At 46.6% G+C, this 15,864-nt stretch overlaps 1 protein-coding gene across 4 annotated transcripts in view; it reads left to right on the plus strand.

The window, feature by feature from the left end:
• The window catches only part of LOC147122495 (protein phosphatase 3 catalytic subunit alpha), a 408,075-nt gene that overhangs the window by 331,095 nt on the left and 61,116 nt on the right, over positions 1–15,864 (plus strand). For all 4 annotated transcript variants that reach the window (XM_086005830.1, XM_086005811.1, XM_086005840.1 and 1 more), the window contains exons 7-8: positions 1,964–2,041; positions 10,087–10,181. In XM_086005830.1, the coding sequence (XP_085861956.1) occupies positions 1,964–2,041; positions 10,087–10,181 (173 nt within the window). The remainder of the gene's footprint in view (positions 1–1,963; positions 2,042–10,086; positions 10,182–15,864) is intronic.

Here is a 15,864-nt window from a genome sequence, read left to right on the forward strand (position 1 = left end):
GCAGCCTGGCATTAATCCCCTCTACTGTGAAGTAGCTACCAATACAAGGGAAGCAACAAGATAATGGCCCAGAAATTCGGGTCAGGGGCTTCCCGCGGGTGCAAGCCCCCGACCTGCACTTACCTAGCGCGCCGGCCGTTGAGCTGTGGGCCCGCGTGGGATTCCGATCCTGGGCCTCCTCCAACTGCCGGCGCGCAGTGCTTGCGTATCCCAGGGGCGCAGTTAGTTCGAAGCCTCCCCTGGGATCACGTGGGCCATGGAGAGCCAATTGGAGCAGGGAATGCTTCATTCATAAATTTGACAGGAAGGGCTGTCAAACTTATAAATACTATAAGCCCCAAAACATCACTAAATCTTCAAATAAATTTAAAACAAAATCACATTTTTTAAATAAACTATAAATTACATGAAATAACTATTTTAAACAATAATTTAAATTTTTGAAAAAAATAATTTTATTTTCTAACGGAGCTAAAAATAAACTTACCTTTAAAGTATTTAAAAATAATAAACCTGTGGGAAAAATGTTTTAATTTTAATTAATTCACCACTTACCTTGTAAAAAGCAGGCCTTACGCCTGCTTTTTATATGTGTAACTTCTGGAGACTTACCCTCCCGGGAAAACCTGCAAAAAAAAAAATGAAGTTCGATACGCACGCGCTGCCTCTCCTGCGCACGCGTTCGACCTCTGAACCTCTTCGTTCAGGGGAATGGAAGTGCCGGTTTCCCGCGCATGCAGGAAACTGGCACTTCCATTGGGCTTACGGGTGAGTACCCCGTGCGTACTCACCCGTGGAGACCCGAATTTCTGGGCCAATGTCAGATATATCATGTAGAGCAGACCAGGTTATAGATGGAAGTGGCGATGACCTTTTATTACAGAAAATGTACAGCACAGAAACAGGCCATTCAGCCCAGCTGGTTTATGCTGTTGTTTATTCTCCACACCAGCCTCCTCCCACCCCTCTTCATCTCACTCTATCGGCATATCCTTCTATTCCTTTCTCCCTCGTGTGTTTATCTAGCTTCCCCTTAAATGTATCTATACTATTCGCCTCAACCACTCCCTGTGGTAGCGAGTTCCACATTCTCACCACTCTCTGGGTAAAGAAGTTTCTCCTGAATTCCCGATTGGATTTATTAGTGACTATCTTATATTGATGACCCCTAGTTCTGGTCTCCCCCACAAGTGGAAACATCTTCTCTACGTCTACCCTATCGAACCCCTTCATAATCTTAAAGAACTCTATCAGGTCACCACTCTTCTAGAGAAAAGAGCCCCAGCCTGTACAATCTTTCCTGATGGTTATAAGCTCTCAGTTCTGGTATCATCCTTGTAAATCTTTTTTGCACCTTCGCCAGTGCCGCTATACTCTCTTATGTAATATGGAGACCAGAACTGTCTGGTTCTTAACAAGAATGATTGAAATCAGGGAACAAAGGAAAGCTGCTGTCGGCAAAAGCCTCCACATGTTGGTGATGGGGTGCACAGGACATAGTATTCCCATGTGGCTGGCTTATTTCAATGTTTAGTGCATGCTGTTGTGAACATACAAACTATATTTTTAATTCATTCTTATTTGATGTGGGTGTCGCTGGCAAGGCCAGCATTTATTGCCCATCCCTAGTTGCCCTTGAGAAGGTGGTGGTGAGCCGCCTTCTTGAACCGCTGCAGTCCGTGTGGTGAAGGTACCCCCACAGTGCTGTTAGGGAGGGAGTTCCAGGATTTTGACCCAGCGACGATGAAAGATCGGCCGATATACTTCCAAGTCAGGATGGTGTGTGACTTGGAGGTGTCGGTGCTGATGGGCATCTCACCCTAGCAGCATAACCCCTTCCTTTCTCCCTCGTGTGTTTATCCAGCTTCCCCATAAATGTATCTCTGCTGTTCATAATTGTGAGGAATCTTGTTTAAAATGCCATTCATATAACTTTAACCGGTTTTGATCTGTTTATTTCCAGTTATCCTGCTGTGTGCGAATTCCTACAACACAATAATTTATTATCAGTAATCCGAGCTCACGAGGCGCAGGATGCTGGGTAGGTGCTCATTTTTACTTCAAAAAATTATTTTTGTTACTGTTTTAATTGAATAATTAAATCCTGTGTAAATAAATACTGGGTGCACCAGTGAATGATCAAATTATGTTTATTAAATCCAATCAATGAATAAATACTGGGTGTTGGTGCGCCAGTGACGGAGTCCTGTGTAGTGATCCAATGTTGGGTGTAGCAGCGACCAGCGCGAGATTATTACAAGGGAGGCCATTCGTTCCATGCCGCAAGATCCTAAAGTCTGCTGCACTGCATCATCCAATTGTTGCATAAATGCTTCTAGACTCTCTCTGGAAGACCTTTCTCTATAAAAGGCAAAATACTGCGGATGCTGGAAATCTTAAATATAAACGGAAAATGCTGGAAACACTAAGCAGGTCGGGCATAAGAAATAGGAGCAGGAGTTGGCTGTTCGGACCCTCAAACCTGCTCTGCCATTCAGTAAGATCACGGCTGATCTTCTACCTCAGCTCCACCTTCCTGAACTATCCCCATATCCCTTGATTCCCTTAATATTCAAGAATCTATTGATCTCTGTCTTGAATATACTCAACGACTGAGCCTCCACTGCCCTCTGGGGCAGAGAATTCCAAAGATTCACCACCCTCTGAGTGAAGAAATTTCTCCTCATCTCAGTCCTAAATGGCCGACCCCTTATCCTGAGACTGTGACCCCTGGTTCTAGACTCTCCAGCCAGGGGGAAACATCCTCCCTGCATCTACCCTGTCAAGCCCTGTAAGAATTTTGTATGTTTCAGTGAGATCACCTCTCATTCTTCTAAACTCTAGAGAATATAGGCCTAGTCTACTCAATCTATCCTCATAGGACAATCCCCCCATCCCAGGAATCAGTCTGGTGAACCTTCGTTGCACTCCCTCTATGGCAAGTATATCCTTCCTTAGGTAAGGAGACCAAAACTGTACACAATACTCCAGGTGTGGTCTCACCAGGGCCCTATATAATTGCAGTAAGACGTCTTTACTCTTATACTCAAATCCTCTTGTAATAAAGGCCAACATACCATTTGCTTTCCTAATTGCTTGCTGTACCTGCATGTTAACTTTCAGTGATTCGTGTACAAGGACACCCAGGTCCCTCTGAACACCAACATTTCCCAATCTCTCACCATTTAAAAAAATACTCTGCTTTTCTATTTTTCCTACCAAAGTGGATAACTTCACATTTCTCCACATTATATTCCATTTGCCATGTTCTTGCCCACTCACTTAGCCTGTCTATATCCCCTTGAAGCCTCCTTGCATCCACCTCACAACTTACATTCCCACCCAGCTTTGTAATCCTAGCCTGTGGAGAGAGAAATAGAGTTAATGTTTTCCAGTTCTGATGAAAGGTCACAGACCTGAAACATTAAATCTGTTTCTCGCTCCACAGATGTTGCCTGACCTGAGTGTTTCCAGCATTTTCTGTTTATATTTCAGACCTTTCTCAGTTGGTTCGGTGGGCAGCACCCTCGCCTCTGAGTCAGAAGGTTGTGGGTTCACAGTCCCACTCCAGGGGCTTGAGCACATAAAGCTAGGCTGACCCTCCCAGTGCAGTACTGAGGGAGAGCCGCACTGTCGGAGGGGCAGTACTGAGGGAGAGCCGCACTGTCGGAGGGTCAGTACTGAGGGAGCGCCGCAATGTCGGAGGGGCAGTACTGAGGGAGTGCCGCACTGTCGGAGGGGCAGTACTGAGGGAGCACAGCACTGTCGGAGGGGCAGTACTGAGGGAGCGCCGCACTGTCGGAGGGGCAGTACTGAGGGAGTGCCGCACTGTCGGAGGGGCAGTACTGAGGGAGCGCCGCAATGTCGGAGGGGCAGTACTGAGGGAGCACAGCACTGTCGGAGGGGCAGTACTGAGGGAGCGCCGCACTGTCGGAGGGGCAGTACTGAGGGAGCGCCGCACTGTTGGAGGGGCAGTACTGAGGGAGAATTGCACTGTCGGAGGGGCAGTACTGAGGGAGCGCCGCACTGTCGGAGGGGCAGTACTGAGGGAGAATTGCACTGTCGGAGGGGCAGTACTGAGGGAGCGCCGTACTGAGGGAGTGCTGCACTGTCGGAGGTGCCGTCTTTCGGATGAGACATTAAACCGAGGCCCCATCTGCTCTCTCAGGTGGATGTAAAAGATCCCACGGCCACTATTTCGGATAAGAGCAGGGGATTTATCCCTGGTGTCCTGACCAATATTTATCCCTCAATCAACATAACAAAAAACAGATGATCTGATCATTATCACATTGCTGTTTGTGGGACCTTGCTGTGCGCAAATTGGCTGCTGCGTTTCCTACATTACAACAGTGACTACACTTCCAAAGTACTTCATTGGCTGTAAAGCGCTTTGGGACGTCCTGAGGTGGTGAAAGGCGCTGGAGAAATGCTTTCTAAATGTTGCACTTGTCCACATTAGAGTTCATCTGCCATTGTTCTGCTCACGAACATATTTCGTCAAACTCATTCTGCAACTTCTGAGCTGCCTTCGCTGATTTTGCTTCTCCTCCTGGTTTGGTATCACCTGCAAATTTGAGCACTTTGCATTGAGTTTCTGAATCTAGGCTACTTGCGTAAAGTAGAAACAGCAGTGGTCCCAACACTAACTCCCGGGCTCCTCGCTGGCCCACTTCCCATTCAGAATCCATGTGGATATCTTGTTTACTACAACAACAACAACTTGCATTTATACGGCGCCTTTAATGTAGTAAAACATCTCAAGGCACTTCACAGGAGCGAATATCAAACAAAAACTGACACCGAGCCACATGAGGTATTTGGACAGACGACCAAAAGCTTGGTCAAAGGGGTCGGTTTTAAGGAGCGCCTTAAAGGAGGAGAGAGAGGCGGAGAGGTTTAGGGAGGGAATTCCAGAGCTCGGGGCCCAGGCAGCTGAAGGCACGGCCGCCAATGGCGGAGCGATGGAAATCGGGGGATGAGCAAGAGGCCAGAATTAGAGGAACGCAGCGGGATTGGGGGGACAGTGGAGGTTAGGGGACGGGGAATTACGAATAATTCCCTTCAGATATTTCTGAAGACTCTCACTTTGATAATGAGCCAAAGCTAATGGATTTTCTGCCCCAGTGAAAAGGTTTTGCAGTGGGACTTTGGTGATTACCAGTTTCTAGTTTCACACGATTGTTGATGCACACAGCTTGCAATCTTCTCTGTCCCAGCAGTCTACCAGCTCATTCCGAGATAATCATTAATAAAATGTACTCATATATGACTAAATGTGAATAAGCATTCATCAAATAATGTGGTGGAATAATTCCTGCAGTACGGAAGCTATCTCAGCCAATGATGCTGCCCGTTGTACTTTGGGTGACGAGAAATTCACAATCGATCTACATTAAATCCTTCTGCCGTTTACTAGACAGAGTAGATAGAGAGAAACTGTTCCCATTGGCTGAAGGGTCGAGAACCAGAGGACACAGATTTAAGGTGCTTGGCAGAAGGACCAAAGGCGACATGAAGAAAAACTTTTTTACACAGCGAGTGGTTAGGATCTGGAATGCACTGCCTGAAAGGGTGGTGGAGGCAGATTCAATCGTGGCTTTCAAAAGGGAATTGGATAAGTACCTGAAGGAAAAAAATTTGCAGGGCTACAGGGAAAGGGCGGGGGAGTGGGATTGGTGAAGTGCTCTTGCAGAGAGCTGGCACGGGCTCGACGGGCTGAATGGCCTCCTCCTGTGCCATAACCATTCTATGATTCTGCTAACAAACTCCTGTAACGCAATACCGAGCTCAATTTGGCAGGTTTAAACTGATGATTATCAGGAATTTCTTCACACACACAATATATTTTAAGTAACAATTCCTGGCATTTCTTGACTGTTGAGCCTGTGCGCAGTAATTTGAATGTGGAGGGTAGAGCGATGGTTTTTGGACCCAGCTATGCTGTTTGGGCAATGCTGAAGTACTGAAGTTTGTTCTATTAAAACTCAAATCAGAATGTACAAAAATTGACGGGCAGGTAAAGACCAGCTGGCCCATCAAGCCTGTCCCACACCATGATGGCCGGAGCCGCCGCCTCCTCCCCCTCCCCCGCCCCCGCCCTCCGACACCCATTGTTATGTAGGCTAGAAACATAGAAGATAGGAGCAGGAGTAGGCCATTCGGCCCCTCGAGCCTGCTCCGCCATTTAATGAGATCATGGCTGATCATCCAAATTCAGTACCCTGTCCCTGCTTTCTCCCCATATCCCTTGGTCCCTTTAGCCTTAAGAAATATATCTAACTCCTTCTTGAATATATTTAATGAATTGGCCTCAACTGCCTTCTGTGGTAGAGAATTCCACAGGTTCACCACTCTCTGGGTCAAGAAATTCCTCCTCATCTCTGTCCCAAATGGCTTACCCCTTATCCTTAGACTGTGACCCCTGGTTCTGGACTCCCCGGCCATCGGGAACATCCTTCCTGCATCTAGTCTGTCCAGTCCTGTTAGAATTTTATAAGTTTCAATGAGATCCCCTCTCATTCTTCTAAACTCCAGCGAGTACAAGCCCAATCGACCCAATCTCTCTTCATAAGTCATTCCTGCCATCCCAGGTATCAGTCTGGTGAATCTTCGCTGCACTCCCTCCATGGCAAGAACATCCTTCTTCAGATAAGGTGACCAAAACTGCACACAATACTCAAGGTATGGTCTCACCAAGGCCCTGTACAACTGCAGCAAGACATCCTTGCTCCTGTACTCGAATCCTATCGCTATGAAGGCCAACATACCATTTGCTTTCTTAACTGCCTGCTGCACCTGCATGCTTACCTTCAGCGACTGGTGCACAAGGACACCCAGGTCTCATTCCAATTCCACCTTTCCCAGTCTATTGCCATTCAAATAATAATCTGCCTTCCTGTTTTTGCCACCAAAGTGGATAACCTCGCATTTATCCACATTGGGCAGATGCAGTATAATCACCCAACCTGTCCAAATCATACTGGACTTTCTCTGCATCCTCCTCACAGCACACACGCCCACCCAACTTTGTGTCATCTGCAAACTTGGAGATAATACATCTAGTTCCCTCGTCTAGATCATCACTAATATATATTGTGAATAGCTTGGGTCCTAGCACCGATCCCTGCGGTATCCCACTAGTCACTGCCTGCCACTCGGAAAAAGACCCGTTTATTCCAACTCTTTGCTTCCTGTCTGCCAACCAGTCCTCTATCCAAGTCAGTACCTTACCCCAATCCCATGTGCTTTAACTTTACACGCTAATCTCTTATACGGGACCTTATCGAAAGCCTTCTGAAAGTCCAAATACACCACATCCACTGGTTCTCCCTTATCTATTCTACCAGTTACATCCTCAAAAAATTCCAATAGATTAGTCATGCATGGTTTACCTTTTGTAAATCCATGTTGACTTTGTCCGATCCTGTCACTGTTTTCCAAGTGCTCTGCTATTACATCTTTTATAATGGACTCTAGCATTTTCCCCACTACCGATGTCAGGCTTACCGATCTATAATTCCCCGTTTTCTCTCTACCGACTTTTTTAAATAGTGGGGTAACATTAGCTACCCTCCAATCCATGGGAACTGTTCCAGAGTCTATAGAATTTTGGAAGATGACCAGCAATGCATCTACTATTTCTAAGGCCACTTCCTTAAGTACCCTAGGATGTAGATTATCAGGCCCTGGGGATTTATCAGCCTTCAATCCCGTCAATTTCCCTAACACCATTTCCCTACAAATACTGATTTCTTTAAGTTCCTCCCTCTCATTGGACCCTATGTTCCCCGACATCTCTGGGAGGTTATTTGTGTCCTCCTTTTTGAGGACAGAACCAAAGTATGTATTTAATTGATCTGCCATGTCTTTGTTCCCTGATTATGACCTACGCTTGACTTCACCAATCTTTTTCTCTTCACATATCTATAGAAGCTTTTACAGTCAGTTTTTATGTTCCCTGAAAACTTACTCTCATATTCTATTTTCCCCCTTTTAATTAATCCCTTTGTCCTCCTTTGTTGAATCCTAAACTGCTCCCAATCCTCAGGTTTGCTGCTTTTTCTGCCCAATTTATATGTCCTCTCCTCGGATCTTATGCTATCCCTAATTTCCCTTGTTAGCCACGGTTGAGCCACCTTTTTTGTTTTATTTTTATGCCAGACAGGGATGAACAAATTCTGTAGTTCATCCATGTGATCTTTAAATGTTTGCCATTGCCTATCCACCGTCAACCCTTTGAGTGACATTCCCCAATCAATCCTACCCAACTCGCACCTCATACCATCGTAGTCTCCTTTATTTAAATTCAGGACCTTAGTCTCTGAGTCAACTACTTCACTCTCCATCTTAATGAAAAATTCTATCATATTATGTTCGTTCCTCCGCAAGGGGCCTCGCACAACAAGATTGCTAATTAATCCTTTCTCATTACATAATACCCAGTCTAAGATGACCTGGTCTCTAGTTGGTTCCTCGACATATTGGTCCAGGAAACCATCCCATATACACTCTAGAAATTCCTCCTCCACAGTATTGTTACTAATTTGGTTAGCCCAATCTATATGTAGATTAAAGTCACCCATGGTAACTTCTGTGCCTGTGATGAAATAACTGTGTGTTCTGGCATTTGTATTGTTGTTGTACTTGTTAATGTCTGGAATGTTCTACCGGTGTAACCACTAATGCTCCTCCCTAGCCCCGCCCCTCTGGATCCTCCTGATTGGTGTGAGTCTTACTTATAAGAGCTGGGTCTTACTCATAAGGGCTGGGTCGGTGATGAATGATGGTTGCCCTGTGTTGACTTGATGCCATGTTCTTACTTAATAAAAGCCTTTAGTTTTAAGCTTTAACCTCACGGATTCAGGCCGTTATTTGGCATATCAGTGCCCTTATTGCACGTGTCTCTAATTTCCCGTTTAATGCCATCCCAACCTCAGCATTACTGTTTTGGGGGTCTATATACAACTCCCACTAACGTTATCTGCCCCTTGGTATTTCTCAGCTCTACCCATACAGATTCCACAGGTTCCTGGGAGTGGCGGAAAAATCCCAGCCCCAGTAAAGGAAAAAAATACTCTGGGGAAAATTCCTCCCCGACCCTCTCGGGCGATGGAAACCAGCCCAGGAGATCTAAGTGTCTTTAGACACTTGCCTTCTATGTGATGCGCTCTCTGCCCCAGTCAGGGACCGCTCCGGCTCCCTCCTGAAGGGATAGAGAGAGTCAGCACCCAGTGCACCAGTGGGCAGCACCTTCCAGGGGCTCTCGCTATGGACAGCTGCACTTACTGATCGGCCGCTGGGGACTTTTTGATCGCCAACCACTGCTTCAGACTAAAATGTGACAGTAGGGTAACAGCACAGGTTCAAACCATTGAAATTAGCCCCGTTACCAAAGAATTATTGGCGATGCGGGAGGGGATTCCTCAGAGGCCATTAGAGGCAAAACCCCTGGAGTCTTTCCAGAAACGTTTGGATCCTGTGATAGAGTGCGGACTGTAGCATCTCTCTTCATGGATGCGCTGAGATGAAGTGTGTGGCCTTCACCACCCTTCTCTGTCTAGTTAACCGGGTTCCATTTAGAACTAATGGCAATCACATACTTAACTTCTCTTCGCCATGGTGACCGAACTAATCATTACTCACTGCACGTCTGTGCTAACTTCACAAAAAGAGAAATAGTCCAAAAAAAAAGTTTATTTCTGAGATTCCACAATCAATTTATGCGGCAGATGAATGCTAGACTTTGGTTAACGGATCTTAGGCGCTGGCTGTAACGGGCGCCGGACGCTGGCTGTAACGGGCGCCGGACGCTGGCTGTAACGGGCGCCGGACGCTGGCTGTAACGGGCGCCGGACGCTGGCTGTAACGGGCGCCGGACGCTGGCTGTAACGGGCGCCGGACGCTGGCTGTAACGGGCGCCGGCGCTGGCTGTTACGGGCGCGAGACGCTGGCTGTAACAGGCGCCGGCGCTGGCTGTTCCCGGCGCTGGCTGTAACGGGCGCCCGGCGCTGGATATAACGGGCGCCGGCGCTGGCTGACGGGCGTGAGACCTTGGGTGTAATCATGTTCTATTGATCTTCACAGGTACCGAATGTACAGAAAGAGCCAAACAACGGGCTTCCCTTCACTAATTACCATCTTTTCAGCTCCCAACTACCTGGATGTCTATAATAACAAAGGTATGGGAATGTACTCCACTGGTATTAGTGAATGTCTCATTAACGCGCCGCTGAATTGTGTCGAGGGGTACCTCAGACTAGCAGTATTCTTGGGGGCCTGATCCTCGGGGGCCTGAGGGAAGCAGCATCTCCTTCCCGCTGTATTTGAAGGGAAAAATTTGCAATTCCGACCTTCTTCTCAAACGTTTGCTGTGATTGTGACTGCCACCTTGAGCGTCCCAAAGCTGGGTGCTGAACCCGTGACGTGTTTGCGCCAAGTCTTGGGGAGTTCTGACTCCCCAGAGGCGCTGTCACACTGAGCATGTGCAGACGTTGAGCTGCACAATATCGACTTGTTTCCAAAAACAGAGCAAGTTGTGGGATGAGGTGAGAGAAATTTAGAGCTTGGGTTGTGTTTGTGAGCTGCTAACCCATCAGTGTAACAAATTAAGAGCAGTGTGCAATCGTTTATAAATCATGTCATGTCATTGTTGTAAAATACAATGTGACCCGAACATCTTGACGCAGACTTGTTTGGACACATTTCACATGCGTTGGGCTACAAGGTTGAATCTTTTTAGATTCAACTTAGTAAAGTTAGCTGAACTCTTACCCCTTCCCTGAATGGGAAACTTTCTTTTCATAGAATCATAGAAATTTATGGAGGCCATTCGGCCCACCGTGTCCGTGCCGGCTGACAAAGAGCTCTCCAGCCTGATCCCACTGTCCAGCACTTGGTCCGTAGCCCTGCAGGTTACGGCACTTCAAGTGCATATCCAAGTACTTTTTAAATGTGATGAGGGTTTCTGCCTCTCCCACCCTTTCAGGCAGTGAGTTCCAGACTCCCACCACCCTCTGGGTGAAAAAAATTCTCCTCAACTCCCCTCTAATCCTTCTACCAATTACTTTAAATCTGTGCCCCCTGGTTATTGACACAGCGGCAGTAGAAAACTGTGCCGTTGCTTTGTGGAAGAGGTTGGTCGTCTGCCTTTGAAGACCTCAATGGTAGTTCCGCACTCGTTTTGAGACGGTAAATTCCATTCCCCAATCCAACCTTATTTAGGGAGCTTAGTGGCATTACTGTGCCTTGGACATTTTGTACTTTCGCATTAAGTAATTATCACTGGTATATTTCGACTTGTACATGTTCCTAAAACTTGGCTGTTGGTGGTAGACGGTGTATATGAAAGGCTTTCCCATTATCGCTGGCGAATGTTGAGTCTGTTACTGATCCATGCTTCGGTTGTGTGATGTCAGGCTTTGTAGAAGTGTACCCCTGACCTAGTATTGATCGTACGGTGTTATCGATACTTAAATACTGTAGCATGCTGAGATCACACTAGGTATCCCAGCAGTAAGGTTTTGTTAGTATTATTTGAGGTTGAGTTGATGCACGGTCTGCTGGGATTTCAATCATCAAATGACGTTTGTAAAGAACTGCTACATTTCATTAAATACCAGCATAGCCACTGATGCAGCGTGACAACAGACTGAGGTGGTGAGCGATCATTCCCAATTAGTTCTCTGTTACAAGTTTCATTCTTTATGGACTGATACAGCGAAGAAGGAGGCCATTCGGCCCACCGTGCCTGTGCCGGCTCTTTGAAAGAGCTCTCCAATTAGTCCCACCCCCCCCTGCTCTTTCCCCACAGCCCTGCAAATTTATTCCCTTCAAGTATTTCTCCAATTCCCTTTTGAAAGTTACTATTGAATCTGCTTCCACCGCCCTTTCGGGCAGCGCATTCCAGATCACAACAACTCGCTGTGTAAAAACATTCTCCTCATCTCCCCTCTGGTTCTTTTGCCAATTCCCTTCAATCTGTGTCCTCTGGTTACCGACCCTCCTGCCACTGGAAACAGTTTCTCCTTATCTGCTCTTAAAAGCCCCTCATGATTTTGAACGCCTCTATTAAATCTCCCGCAGTGTCAGCTGTGGCTCAGTGGGCAGCACCCTCGTCTCTGAATCAGAAGGTCGTGGGTTCAAGTCCCACTCCAGGGACTTCAGCACATAAAGCTAGGCTGACACTCCAATGCAGTGCTGAGGGAGTGCTGCACTGTCAGAGGTGCCGTCTTTCAGATGAGACGTTAAACCGAGGCCCCGTCTGATCTCTCAGGTGCATGTAAAAGATCCCATGGCATTATTTCGAAGAAGAGCAGGGGAGTTATCCCGTGTCCTGGGGCCAATATTTATCCCTCAATCAACATAACAAAAACGGATTATCTGGTCATTATCACATTGCTGTTTGTGGGATCTTGCTGTGTGCAAATTGGTTGCTGCATTTCCCACATTACAACAGTGACTACACTTCCAAAAAAAAAAAAAAAAAGTACTTCATTGGCTGTAAAGCGCTTTGGGACATCCGGTGGTCATGAAAGGCGCTATATAGATGCAAGTCTTTTTTTCTCCCCTTAACCTTCTCTGCTCTAAGACTTCTCCAGTCTCTCCACATAACTAAAAGTCCCACATCCCTGGTGCCGTTCCAATAAATCTCTGCACCCTCTCCAAGGCCTTGACATCCTTCCTAAAGTGCGCGGTGCCCAGAATTGGACACAATACTCCAGCTGAGGCCTAACCAGTGTTTTATAAACCTCCTTGTTTTTGTACTCTGTGCCTCTATTTATGAAGCCCAGGATCCCGTGTGCTTCTTAAACCGCCTTCTCAACTTGTGCTGCCACCGTCAAAGATTTGTGTGCGTACACCCCCAGGTCTCTCTCTTCCAGCGCCCCCTTTTAAAATTGTCCCATCCTTCCTAAACGTCTGCACTGGCTCATCATTCTTTCCTCTTACTAATGCTGTGGCTTAGGATGATTCTTTGTACATCAAAGGCCCTATATTAATGCAAGTTCTTATCTATAAACTAGGAGTGGGAGGATCTATCAAAATTAGGAAATAACTGAAACGTTTAAAATGATGACTCGTCTTACTGACATTGTAAGTTATAATCAGTCTTGGAACTCCCTGCCGTCTAAATATCCACCCTGTCAATGCATTAAACGTGTCCTTCAGTTTTGTCAGAAGTTCTGAATGTTTTCTACAGTTTAATTTTTCTTCCTGCAAAAATGCGGAGTGTCTCGGCAAGGTTTGTGGTTGCAGGAAGCAAGATTTTTTTGATTATTTTTTCTTCCCTACCCTACCAGCCCGGCGAGTTTTGGAGGTGAAAGGTCAGAGTATCTGTTTCTGTTTCCTGAAAGATCAAAAACTAGCGCAAGAGCTCGGGAGGCCAGCCAGGATAAATGGGGCCTGTCAAATCTGCCAACACAATGTGCTGGGAAAATAATCTCATTGTTTTCCTGCTAATTGGCCCGATTTTCGAAGTCAGACATCAATGCTATTGACTCGCAAAGCGGTAAACTTCAGTATTTAAAGGGGCAACGTCTCAACTGGTTGAGTAATTGACACAGCACTGAGGCACTTGCATATCATGGTTGTAGTTAAATTGACCCTATAGGTTGGGTCTATACTCATTGGAGTTTAGAAGAATGAGAGGGGATCTTATTGAAACATATAAGATTCTGAGGGGGATTGACAGGGTGGATGCAGGGAGGATGTTTCCCCTCGTGGGGGAATCTAGAACTAGGGGGCATAGTTTCAGAATAAAGGGTCACCCTTTTAAAACTGAGATGAGGAGGAATTTCTTCTCTGAGGGTGGTGAATCTGTGGAATTCTCTGCCCCGGAGAGCGGTGGAGGCGGAGTCACTGAATATATTGAAGGTGGAGATGGACTGATTTTTGAACAATAAGGGTTATGGGGAGCGGGCAGGGTAATGGAGCTGAGCCCAAGATCAGATCAGCCATGATCTCATTGAATGGCGGAGCAGGCTCGAGGGGCCGAATGGCCGACTCCTGCTCCTATTTCTTATGTTCTTATGACCCATGATTTCCCGTTTCCTTTCTCCCCCACCCCCCACAAAAATGCTTTGCCCAAATTATCTCTGCCTAAATCTTCTGACGAAGACTTACTCCTTCAAAGAAGCTCCTGTCAGTGCTTGTATATCTAATGCAGTAGTTCAGACTCGCCGTGATTTCTTTACGCAAAGAATCAACAACTACTTGCATCTATATAGAATCACAGATTGGTTACTGCACAGAAGGAGGCCATTCGGCCCGTCGAGCCCGTGCCGGCTCTCTGCAAGAGCACTTCAGCTAGTCCCACTACCCCGCCCTTTCCCCGTAGCCCTGCAAAATTCCCTTTTGAAAGCCACGATTGAATCTGCCTCCACCACCCTCTCGGGCAGCGCATTCCAGATCCGAACCACTCGCTGCGTGTAAAAGTTTTTCCTCAAATCGCCTTTGGTTCTTCTGCCAATCACCTTAAATCTGTGTCCTCTGGTTCTCCACCCTTCCGCCAATGGGAACAGTTTCTCTCTCTCTACTCTGTCCAGACCCCTCATGATTTTGAACACCTCTATCAAATCTCCTCTCAACCTTCTCTGCTTGAAGGAGAACAACCCCAGCTTCTCCAGTCTATCCATGTAACTGACATCCCTCATCCCTGGAATCATTCTTGTAAATCTTTTCTGCACCCTCTCTAAGGCCTTCACATCCTTCCTAAGGTGCGGTGCCCAGAATTGGACCAATACTCCAGTTGCAGTCGAACCAGTGTTTTATAAAAGTTCTTCACACTCTGGGTGAAGAAATTCCTCCTCATCTCTGTCGTAAATGGCTTACCCCTTATCCTTAGACTGTGACCCCTGGTTCTGGACTCCCCCGCCATTGGGAACAGCCTTCCTGCATCTAGTCTGTCTCGTCCTGTTAGAATTTTGTAAGTTTTAATGAGATCCCCTCTCATTCTTCTAAACTCCAGCGAGTATAAGCCCAATCGACCCAATCTCTCCTCATACGTCATTCCTGCCATCCCAGGTATCAATCTGGTGAATCTTCGCTGCACTCCCTCCATGGCAAGAACATTCTTCCTCAGATAAGGCGACCAAAACTGCACACAATACTCAAGGTGTGGCCTCACCAAGGCCCTGTACAACTGCAGCAGGACATCCTTACTCCTGTACTCGAATCCTCTCGCTATGAAGGCCAACATACCATTTGCCTTCTTTAACCGCCTGCTGCACCTGCATGCTTACCTTCAGCAACTGGTGCACAAGGACACCCAGGTCTCGTTGCACTTCCCCTTCTCCCAATCTATTGCCGTTCAGATAATCTGCCTTCCTGTTTTTGCCACCAAAGTGGATAACCTCGCATTTATCCACATTATACTGCATCTGCCCAATCACCCAACCTGTCCAAATCATACTGGAGTTTCTCGGCATCCTCCTCACAGCACACACGCCCACCCAGCTTTGTGTCGTCTGCAAACTTGGAGATATTACATCTAGTTCCCTCGTCAAGATCATTAATATATATTGTGAATAGCTGGGGTCCTAGCACCGATCCCTGCGGTACCGCACTCGTTACTGCCTGCCACTCGGAAAAAGACCCGTTTATTCCAGCTCTTTGCTTCCTGTCTGCCAACCAGTTCTCTATCCGCCAACCAGTTCTCTATCCAAGACAGTACCTTACCCCCATCCCATGTGCTTTAACTTTACATGCTAATCTCTTATGCAGGACCTTATCGAAAGCCTTCTGAAAGCCCAAATACACCATTAATGCATTAATGTGTTTGTGCAGTGTTTTGTTACAGTCAACACAATTAGTATGAAGTGATTAGCCTCTTCTCTCCCACTGAGTTTTCATTAATACTTGAGTTAA

This window comes from Somniosus microcephalus, chromosome 2 (genome assembly GCF_052327205.1).
Source record: "Somniosus microcephalus isolate GS21.2 chromosome 2, FLI_Smic_1.0, whole genome shotgun sequence".
NCBI lineage: Eukaryota > Metazoa > Chordata > Chondrichthyes > Squaliformes > Somniosidae > Somniosus > Somniosus microcephalus.